The following is a 12,127-nucleotide window of genomic DNA, read 5'->3' on the forward strand; positions in this document are numbered from 1 at the left end:
TAATAATTACACTTATTATTTGATAATAATCTCATTCTAATTCATCCTAAATACGTTTCGTGTTTACAATATTAAAAGAAATAAATAAGTGGCAATATTTTGAAACATTTGGAAAGATAGCTAGTTGTCACTGATTTGCTGAAGAAAACATCCAATAGAAACTATTCTCATCTTGTGATGAAACAGTGTTTATTTTACTCATCTTCTCAAGTGTCACATCTTTAATTTTCTAATTAAATAACCACTTTGATATTCTGTCTCATTACTTCTTTCAGAACAATTTCATTCTTCTATTTTTTAATACTGATTTTATTCCTGCATAAGCAAGTGTTGAAATACAAGTTAACCATATTGTGTCCAACTTAACATGCTTGTTTTAATGATGAAACCTGCATCTCCTAATACTACTGCTACTGTAAAAATTGCATAAGATTTTCAATATTTCAATTTGTTTCCTTAGAGACCTTTTAATTTTGTCCAATTTAGTAACTCTTGATACTTATCAAAGTCCATTAACACCAGAGTTCATTATGTTCTCATATTTCTGAAAACTCTCTCACCCCAGAGTACATTATCTGATTTTTATGTTCCTGAGAATCTCTTAGCACTAGAGTACATTATCTGATTATGATATTCCTGGGAATCTCTTAGCCCCAGAGTACATTATCTGATTATGATGTTCCTGGGAATCTCTTAGCACTAGAGTACATTATCTGATTATGATATTCCTGGGAATCTCTTAGCCCCAGAGTACATTATCTGATTATGATATTCCTGGGAATCTCTTAGCCCCAGAGTACATTATCTGATTATGATATTCCTGGGAATCTCTTAGCCCCAGAGTACATTATCTGATTATGATATTCCTGGGAATCTCTTAGCCCCAGAGTACATTATCTGATTTTGATGTTCCTGGGAATCTCTTAGCACTAGAGTACATTATCTGATTTTGATGTTTTTGGAAATCTCTTAGCACTGGAGTACATTATCTGATTTTGATGTTTCTGGGAATCTCTTGGCACTATAGTACATTATCTGACTTTGATGTTCCTGGGAATCTCTTAGCCTCAGAGTACATTATCTGATTTTGATGTTCCTGGGAATCTCTTAGCCCCAGAGTACATTATCTGATTATGATATTCCTGGGAATCTCTTAGCCCCAGAGTACATTATCTGATTATGATATTCCTGGGAATCTCTTAGCCCCAGAGTACATTATCTGATTATGATATTCCTGGGAATCTCTTAGCCCCAGAGTACATTATCTGATTTTGATGTTCCTGGGAATCTCTTAGCACTAGAGTACATTATCTGATTTTGATGTTTTTGGAAATCTCTTAGCACTGGAGTACATTATCTGATTTTGATGTTTCTGGGAATCTCTTGGCACTATAGTACATTATCTGACTTTGATGTTTCTGGGAATCTCTTAGAACCAGAGTACATTACCTGATTTTGATGTTTCTATGAATCTCTTGGCACTAGAGTACATTATCTGATTTTGATGTTTCTGGAAATCTCTTGGCACTATAGTACATTATCTGATTTTCATGTTTCTGGGAATCTCTTAGCACCAAAGTACATAAACTCTTGATGATGCTGAAAATCTCTTAGCAACAGAGCATTCTATTAAACTAATGTTTCCCAAACACTTTTAGCACCTGAGTACTTCATTAAATTTTGATGTATCGGAGAATCTCTTAGAACCAGAGTACATTATCTGATTTTGATGTTTCTGAGAATCTCTTAGAACCAGAGTACATTATCTGATTTTCATGTTTCTGAGAATCTCTTAGAACCAGAGTACATTATCTGATTTTGATGTTCCTGGGAATCTCTTGGCACTACAGTACATTATCTGATTTTGGTGTTCCTGGGAATATCTTGGCACTACAGTACATTATCTGATTTTGATGTTTTTGGAAATCTCTTAGCACTAGAGTACATTATCTGATTTTGATGTTCCTGGGAATCTCTTAGCACTAGAGTACATTATCTGATTTTGATGTTCCTGGGAATCTCTTAGCACCAGAGTACATTACCTGATTTTGATGTTCCTGGGAATCTCTTAGCACCAGAGTACATTACCTGATTTTGATGTTTCTAGGAATCTCTTAGCACCAGAGTACATAAAATTTTGATGATGCTGAAAATCTCTTAGCAACAGAGCATTCTATTAAACTAATGTTTCTGAAACATTTTTAGCACCTGAATACTTCATTAAATTTTGATGTTTCTGAGAATCTATTAGAACCAGAATACATTATCTGATTTTGATGTTCCTGGGAATCTCTTAGCACCAGAGTATTTGATTAAATCTAGATCTTTTTAATCTCCTTTAGCACCAGTGTACATGTATTGATGTCATAGTTATCAAAACATTGAATATAATACAAAAAATGTGTAAATTACTTTCACCAAATTGAAATGGCTTGCTGCTCAATTAATTGAAAGGTATTAACTGTTTACAAACATGGAATGAAACTAACCTTCAGGGCATTTAGTTTTTCCACTGCTTTCTCATAAACTTCTTTCCAGTTTGTTTCAAGATTAAACACTTCCCTTTCTACAAAGTTGGGAGCTGATGGAGCATTCCGTAATTCTCTTCCTTTGCTCACACTAGCTAAAACAGCAGGTTGCTGGTTTTCCAACTCTTCAACTAAAGCCTATTGAAAACCAAAGTTATACACACAACAGTCATGTTAGCTCTAACCTGTTCAAAACCAAACACTAATTTTGATGTTCCCCAACTGCTTGGGGAAAATATAATCATATATTATAACAGTGTAATACCACTGGTATACACAAAACATTTATGTCAGATCTAACAACCTGTTGAAAATTAAACAATACACTTGTACACAGAATAATGTTCCTAGTCTTAACAGCAGTAACCTCAATAAAACACATTTTAAGTTGAGCCAAATAACACTTCAAAAGTAAAAATATTTCAATACAAAAAGCACAAATAGCCAATAAAAATATTGGTAGATATTCACAATGTAACATCACATATATCACGGTACAAAATAAACAATGTCACAATGTAACATCACATATATCCGCGTACAAAAGAAACAATGTCACAATATAACAGTACACATCATAATATACTGATGTAGGAAACAGTTGCAAAGTGTGTATGACACACTAGACATGCAATATCTCTAAATATGTAGAGATATTATATTATCCCTGTTCTGCCATCTCTATAGTGTAACAGTGGTGTGATAAAATAAAAGTTTACTCTCATTGATGTATATAATACCTCACAATCTAACAATCTTCATACATCACGGTATAATTATGTACATTTCAATAACATACTTTACATATCATAACATTGTACATCACAATAATGTATTTAACAGACTTCAAAATATGTTATTGAGTATCACAATACAACTTTATTACAACATAAAATAGTGTATGTCAGAGTATTATATGATACGCAGCATAACTGTGTGTCACTATATAAAATATTTATTAAAATTTGTGTCCACAAGTAATTTATAATGAGGAGACATACACTGTTATTCAATTTCTGTGTGTCACATATTCTCAATACTTCCTAGTGAAGTATCATTGCATGTATGTTTCATTCAATTAGTTGTGTTTTTATGAATAATTTAGGGACATTGCCAAGGTATTGACATGAACTGTTCCTTACCCTTACGTGAAACTTTATTTTCAAAAAATTATAAAACATGATTTACACTTCACATGAGAATTCACTGTGTCTTCTGCTCATTCAATATTTTTCTACACATTTTCTAGTCATAAAAATTAAACTAACCTTCTGATGAGCCAACATTTCCTCCAGTTTTTCCACATTTTCAAATGCACCATCATCCTTGGCTTCTGTTTCTTTTTGAACTCCTTTCAGCCAACAGGTGACTTCTTGAACTTCTTCCCTGAAGATGTAACATTTGGATATTGTCTCAGTATAAATAACAGTAGTTTCAATAATTGGAACAAGGTTCTTGTACCTGTCCACCAAAGCATCTAGTCTGTTTTCCTCCTGGACTGCCTCTATGTCTGGAAGCTTTGAAACTAGAGTCTTTAATTTCTGAACCAACCATTTAACATCTTCTTGACGTGTGTCAACATCTTTGCACATTTCCTAAATATAAAAGTAAGTGTACAAAATGAGGCCTTAAAATTCATGTTGGAAATCATAAAAACAAACTATATAATATAAAACATAATATACATTCTGATGAAACAATGAATTGGAAGGAATATAAAATTAAAAAGTACTATAGAGAATCTTCCTTTAAATGAAATCACTTTACCATATATACATTTCTGAACTTTCAAAGAACAACTATTCATCACATTTAGAGTTCGAAATATACTGAACATCTACAATAAGAAATAGATATATTTATAAATACATTAAACACTAGTTAAAGAACAGTCTTTAGAAAGACAACATAGCAATAACAACAGAAAAGAGTATTTCTAAAAGCATGTACTAATAGCAACATTAACAAAGGTATAAAAAAAACCAACAAAGACATTTTCTTACATCATGGTGGAAGAAGAAAAACACATTAATAAGACAAGATTATTACATATCAGTTTCTAAACTGTTTTAATAAGACCATTAGGAAAAACGTGTAACACATTAATAAGACAAGATTATTACATATCAGTTTCTAAACTGTTTTAATAAGACCATTAGGAAAAACGTGTAACACATTAATAAGACAAGATTATTACACATCAGTTTCTAAACTGTTTTAATAAGACCATTAGGAAAACGTGTAACACATTAATAAGACAAGATTATTACATATCAGTTTCTAAACTGTTTTAATAAGACCATTAGGAAAAACTTCTAACACATTAATAAGACAAGATTATTACATATCAGTTTCTAAACTGTTTTAATAAGACCATTAGGAAAAACGTGTAACACATTAATAAGACAAGATTATTACATATCAGTTTCTAAACTGTTTTAATAAGACCATTAGGAAAAACTTCTAACACATTAATAAGACAAGATTATTACATATCAGTTTCTAAACTGTTTTAATAAGACCATTAGGAAAAACTTCTAACACATTAATAAGACAAGATTATTACATATCAGTTTCTAAACTGTTTTAATAAGACCATTAGGAAAAACTTCACCTGAAATTTTGTCTTCACAGTTTCAAATTCTTGAGAAGATGCCATTTCCTGGGTCGTAGCAGCAATGTTCTTTTCCATCTCATCCATCCATTTAATCATAGAATTAAATCTAGAAGAAACAAGCTATACAAGTCTCTTCAACAGAAAATACTAGATGGTAAACAGATACAGCTTCTGAGTGGATTATTTATTTTATTTTTTAACTTTATAATAGTATTTTGACTACCTGCATGGCTATTGTTAGATAAACTAGTCTAGTGCACAAAATATGGCACAAACATATAGTTAAAATTTAGAAAACACGTAGGGTGATACCTGTGTTTTAATGTAGTTTAAGTTTCACAAATAAATAATGTTTCTTTTATTTTTTACATGTTAATATTGTTCTCATAATATTCTAAGGTTGGATGTTGATTCTATATACTGTGTTCACAAATGTGTGATGAGGTTGTTCTTTGTTCCTAATGTTTATGTAGCATTACTGTTTGTTTTTATTATACACTTGTTCCAAATGACATTTATGATGTCTTTGGTTACATATACAGTGTATGGTAGGACAGTTATCAGTGTGTCTAAGTTTGTGCATATTGATTTCTTCCCACATTATGTCATTTTCCCTTACTGAGTTTGTTTTTATAGTTCACTGAGGTTCTAGTGACAATGTAGGCAAGTGACATTGTTTAATAAATGTATCTTATGTTGATTCTAGTTCATGCTATAGATTCCTGATACTACATGTGTTAAATTTTGTCGTAAAATGTGCCTTTAAAAAATTTTAGTTGAGTGGACTGAGTCCCATTTTATATAGTTGTTATCATTAGTACATTGGTGAAGATTTTGGAGTTTCTTTCTGTTCTCGTAATTTGAATACCCAGTTTCATTCTCTTTTTCATGAGTGACTGTGAGTAACTGTTTTCATGTGTTGTAGAAATGACAATTGATGGGTATTACCTTCAAATCCACAAAATACATCACTGAAATATCTAAACCACTATGTGGGAAGGTGCAGAACTATGCTAATGGCTTGATTTTCTATTTGTTGATAAACAATTCATATAATCAAGATGACAGAGTACTGGGCTGTCTGTTTGTTCTTTTAATAAATGTACGTTCTAGAAATGTAACTAAGTCTAACCACAAATGATGAATGATTGTACATAAAAGTGAGACAGAAATATAAATGTTTCAGCTTTAATTTCTCACTACCATAAAGCTAATGTAAGAACTGTTACCTCAAGCAGTAATCTTTCCACTCCTCTTCATTTCTCTGAAGTTGATCATTCATAGCTTGAATCTTCTGTTCAAGTACTTCCCACTCTTTCCTATGGTGCTCACACTGAACTTGCAGTTTGTTACTTTCTTTAGGTTCTCCCTGACCACTCAGTATTTCCATCTTGGAAAGTAAACCTTGAATTCGATGGCTAGTAGGTCCTGACTGGAAAAATTCCTGTTGAAAAACATAGTTTCAGAGATAGAAAACAAAATGAACAATTTGGTACAATCAACTTACAATCACAGATTCAAACAGGAAAACTTACCCAGTGACGCTGCAGCACCTTTTCTGTTTTTTCTCCACTGTCAAACATTTCCTGCTCTATTTTCAATTCTCTCTCAACTTCTTGAAGTTGAATCTTTAAGTCTTGTTCTAATAGCTGGAATTCTAGTTGCACCAAATGAGTAGGAACTTGTTGCCAAACATTCTGTGAATGAAAAAAACTTTCACAGTTACCTCCTAGTTTGGAGCCATTTGTTACTGTACATCTAAATCAACAACAATTAAGAAATGTTTACAAAACTCAATTTAACATTTGTGACTGTGATTCCAAGCTTCTCAACTTAACATTTGTGACTGTGATTCTAAGCTTCTCAACTTAACATTTGTGACTGTGATTCTAAGCTTCTCAACTTAACATTTGTGACTGTGATTCTAAGCTTCTCAACTTAACATTTGTGACTGTGATTCTAAGCTTCTCAACTTAACATTTGTGACTGTGATTCTAAGCTTCTCAACTTAACATTTGTGACTGTGATTCTAAGCTTCTCAACTTAACATTTGTGACTGTGATTCCAAGCTTCTCAACTTAACATTTGTGACTGTGATTCCAAGCTTCTCTACGTATTTAATTGTTGCAACAAACAATAAAGAAATTTGTTATGAAAAAGTTTAACCACAAAATGCATATTTTAGAGTTTGCAACAAGATGGTTGATCTAAGAACCTTTTATTTCAAATAACCTCAGAATGAAGAACTAAACATGAAACTAGATGCTTAAAAAGTGAACATCTGATAAATGGTACAGAAAATTAATAATTGACACAAGAAAATCAGAGGAAACATGTGCAATATACGATTTTGTCAGAGTACTGAAGAGTATTCATACAAAACACAATCATTAGATTATTGAAGATTACATACAAAATACACCATGATTAGGATACTGAAGAGCACATATATATAATTACACCATGATTAGGATACTGAACAGCATACATATATGTAATTATACCATGATTAGGATACTGAAGAGCATATATATATAATTATACCATGATTAAGACTCTGAAAGGCATATACAAATAATTATACCACAATTAGGGTACTGGAGAGTATATATATATAATTATACCATGATTAGATATTGGAGTTATATATATATAATTATACCATGATTAGGATACTGAAGAGCATATATATATATAATTATACCATGATTAAGGTGCTGGAGAGCACACAGAAATGCCATCATGTTTAGGGTACTGGAGGGTATACATAAATGTTACCATGATTAGGGTATTGGAGAGTATACAGAAATGTCACCATGATTAGGGTACTAGAGGGTATACATAAATGTTACCATGATTAGGGTATTGGAGAGTATACAGAAATGTCACCATGATAAGGGTTTTGGAGAGTTATATAGAAATGTCACCACGATAAGGGTTTTGGAGAGTTATATAGAAATGTCACCATGATTAGGATATTGGAGAGTATACAGAAATGTCACCATGATTAGGATATTGGAGAGTATACAGAAATGTCACCATGATTAGGATATTGGAGAGTATACAGAAATGTAACCATGATAATGGTTTTGGAGAGTTATATAGAAATGACACCATGATAAGGGTTTTGGAGAGTTATATAGAAATGACACCATGATAATGGTTTTGGAGAGTTATATAGAAATGACACCATGATAAGAGTTTTGGAGAGTTGTATAGAAATGACACCATGGTTACACTAATTTACACTATTTAGTGCATTTTTGTGTGTTATTTTTATGATATGATTCAAAGTTTCAGTCTGGCTGACCCATACCTTCCATTGTCCTTGTAAACCTTCCACAGTGTCCTGTAACGGCCTCTGCTCAGTCTCTGGTAAAGTTGCCATAACACTCTCACTGGCAGACACAAGTTTTCTCATTATATGCTGCACTGGCTTCTCAAAGAACTCCTACATGTAGCAAGGAAACAATAAAATGTCTACCTGTTAAGTCTGTTTTATACAATGGGTCGCGTATGTTACATTAAAGTAATTTTCAACATGTAAATCAGCAAGCAACATTAGAAACACAGCCTATATTACTACATTTAGACATTGTTTGGTTTTTCATAGGTAATGTGATGCCAATGCAAAACTGATTGCTTTTGAAATATATATGCAAAAACGGTTCGTTTGGGTTGAGAAAATATTTTACGTAGAAGAGCAAACAACGTTTCAACCTTCTTCGACCTGACGATGACCGAAGAAGTTCAAAACGTTGTTCGCTCTTCTATGTAAAATATTTTCTCAACCCAAACGAGCCGTTTTTGCATATATATTTCTCTACAAGTGGGTTTTCTCGACATCACTGTTTTTGATTATATTCCTACATAACTTTTAATGACACACTTTAGGTTAAAGTATGTTATTACAATGAAGAATAATGGTAAATTAATGCCACTGAGTTTCCTTGAGCTTTTGTTTTAGAACAGAAACAGCACTTAGTAGGAGTACCTGCTGAGTTTCCAGTTTCTCCCAGTTAATTGTAGAGTCTGAGAGCAATCTTTTAGCTTCCTCTAACCATTTTTCAGTAATACTGACACTCTCAAAGTACTGTTGCCATCTGGTACTGGCTTCTGTCATTGCTTGTACCCATTGCTCTGATAAACTAAGACATTGCTAAAAGAAAACAATTTATATTTAAAAATAAGTAATATTAAAGCACAATAAATAAAATATATCTACCAGGTACAAAACAAAACCAGTCTTAACTCCTACCTTTTTCAAACAAAGACAAACACAAAAGTAAATATAATAATTAATTGAAGGAGCCATAGACAGTAATAACACACATGATTAGTAAGATGTGATGAACCAAATGTGAGTCCTTGATGACAAGATATGAACCACAGTCAGATGAATATACAGCTTTCATGTAATGACCCATAAGCATGAGAAATATACATCCTTAACATGACAAGCCACAGACATTAGGACACACACCTCTGAGCCAATGAAGTTTTGTTATTAATCTACAACTATAACTGCACATTTTAACTAAGGAAACGTTTATCAACACAATCAGTAGTTCACGTACACACCAATATAACTTTATCAAACCTAAACTTTATTTATGAAATAAGATAATTTTATTATTACTTCTACAGTAAATCTAAAACTGTACCTCAAATCTATCATTCAGATTACTCATGGTATGCTTTATGCCAGCAACATTGATTTCCGGAGCTCCACTAGCTTCCTTCAATAAGTTCTGATAAAGTTTATTCTTACTTTCAAAAACAGACTTGTAATATGGCAATCTCTTGAAGAAAGCCTGTTGAAAAGATGAGAAACATTAGTTACGACCAGAGGTTGTCAGAGAAATAAAACAGAATGAAAACCATCTTTGTAGTAAGAAGGAACGTGATTACCGACTCAATTGCTAAAACAAAACATTCTACAATTTCAGTTCATGCCCTATTTTTTCTTTATACTTGTACTGTAACAGGTATTGAGTTATGATATCAACTCTACAAATGTTGTTTTACCTTATCTTTTTTCTATAATTCTTATATTTCAGAGTTTTTCAATAGTGATTTTAGACTAGTGATTCAAATTATAGCATATCACTGATTATTTTGTTTATTTCTGAATTTTATGTAAACTACACAAAGTATATGTGGATTTGAGAAGGGTTGTACAACAGCACACCAGATGGCTCTCTACAATAAAAGAAAGGTCACTGCTGTTAAACTATATTTATATTTACTTATTTGATATAAGAACACATGGCCAGATAGCTCACCACAATAAAAGAAAGGTCACTGTTGTTAAACTATAATTTATATTTAGATGTTTGATGCAAGAACACCTGGCCACATAGCTCTTTACAATAAAAGAAAGGTCACTGTTGTTAAACTATATTTATATTTACTTATTTGATATAAGAACACATGGTCAGATAGCTCACCACAATAAAAGAAAGGTCACTGTTGTTAAACTATAATTTATATTTAGATCTTTGATATAAGAACACCTGGCCATATAGTTCTTTACAATAAAAGAAAGGTCACTGTTGTTAAACTATATTTATATTTAGATGTTTGATATAAGAACACCTGGTCACATATCTCTTTACAATAAAAGAAAGGTCACTGTTGTTAAACTATATTTATATTTAGATGTTTGATATAAGAACACATGGCCAGATATCTTTTTACAATAAAAGAAAGGTCACTGTTGTTAAACTATATTTGTATTTAGATGTTTGATATAAGAACACCTGGCCACATAGCTCTTTACAATAAAAGAAAGGTCACTGTTGTTAAACTATATTTGTATTTAGATGTTTGATATAAGAACACCTGGCCACATAGCTCTTTACAATAAAAGAAAGGTCACTGTTGTTAAACTATATTTATATTTAGATGTTTGATATAAGAACGCATGGCCAGATAGATCTCTACAATAAAAAATGCTGTCATTAAAGCACATGGATATTCATGATTTATTTACTTGTTTGTTTATGTAAGTTTATCTTTAGACTACTTGCATTAGCCCTTCTAAAGTTTCAACTGAAAACATTTTCTCACTTAATCCATATAAAGAAATTGTATTCATCTAGTTGTAATGAATGCATAAAAACCACATGAAGAGACTCACTTTGTGCTTTTCTAACTGTGAAGAGATTTGTTCTGGTGTGGTTGGGATAATGTAACCAGAAATAAACTTTTCAGCTTCCTCTATCCACTCAGTCAACTCCTTGATGCCTGACTCCAGTGCTTCCTGATTGGTCAAAACCTGGCACAGGATGTGAAGACAAGAAGCAATTCTTGTTCTTATTGTCAGTAACAGTTCTTTCTCCTGTAAAGCACAGAAAGAGGTTTAGTCTAACATTACCTTGCATAGAAAATGGAATGTATATATGTATGAAAGTCAGCTTGATTAAACAGATGAATAAACACTTAAAAACAACTTAGGTTATGAATCAAAATTGAAGAAAAGGCCTCGATGTTTAAATAATGTTAATGTTGGTTTACACAACTGAGATATGTTTCAATAATGTTAATGTTGGTTTGCATAGCTGAGATATGTTTGAATAATGTTAATGTTGGTTTACACAACTGAGATATGTTTGAATAATGTTAATGTTGGTTTACACAGCTGAGATATGTTTGAATAATGTTAATGTTGGTTTACACAACTGAGATATGTTTCAATAATGTTAATGTTGGTTTGCATAGCTGAGATATGTTTGAATAATGTTAATGTTGGTTTACACAACTGAGATATGTTTGAATAATGTTAATGTTGGTTTACACAGCTGAGATATGTTTGAATAATGTTAATGTTGGTTTACACAGCTGAGATATGTTTGAATAATGTTAATGTTGGTTTACATAGCTGAGATATGTTTGAATAATGTTAATGTTGGTTTACACAGCTGAGATATGTTTGAATAATGTTAATGTTGGTTTACACAGCTGAGATATGTTTGAATAA

At 31.8% G+C, this 12,127-nt stretch overlaps 1 protein-coding gene across 1 annotated transcript in view; it reads right to left on the reverse strand.

The window, feature by feature from the left end:
* Nucleotides 1-12,127, reverse strand: part of LOC143227572 (muscle-specific protein 300 kDa-like) — a 117,573-nt gene that overhangs the window by 14,445 nt on the left and 91,001 nt on the right. Inside the window, exons 17-25 of the mRNA XM_076459001.1 lie at nucleotides 11,288-11,488; nucleotides 9,810-9,959; nucleotides 9,140-9,304; nucleotides 8,462-8,596; nucleotides 6,681-6,842; nucleotides 6,375-6,589; nucleotides 5,143-5,251; nucleotides 3,797-4,123; nucleotides 2,490-2,666 (exon numbers count right to left, since the gene is read on the reverse strand). Coding sequence (XP_076315116.1) covers nucleotides 2,490-2,666; nucleotides 3,797-4,123; nucleotides 5,143-5,251; nucleotides 6,375-6,589; nucleotides 6,681-6,842; nucleotides 8,462-8,596; nucleotides 9,140-9,304; nucleotides 9,810-9,959; nucleotides 11,288-11,488 — 1,641 coding nt within the window. The remainder of the gene's footprint in view (nucleotides 1-2,489; nucleotides 2,667-3,796; nucleotides 4,124-5,142; nucleotides 5,252-6,374; nucleotides 6,590-6,680; nucleotides 6,843-8,461; nucleotides 8,597-9,139; nucleotides 9,305-9,809; nucleotides 9,960-11,287; nucleotides 11,489-12,127) is intronic.

This window comes from Tachypleus tridentatus, chromosome 9, assembly GCF_004210375.1.
Source record: "Tachypleus tridentatus isolate NWPU-2018 chromosome 9, ASM421037v1, whole genome shotgun sequence".
Lineage (NCBI taxonomy): Eukaryota > Metazoa > Arthropoda > Merostomata > Xiphosura > Limulidae > Tachypleus > Tachypleus tridentatus.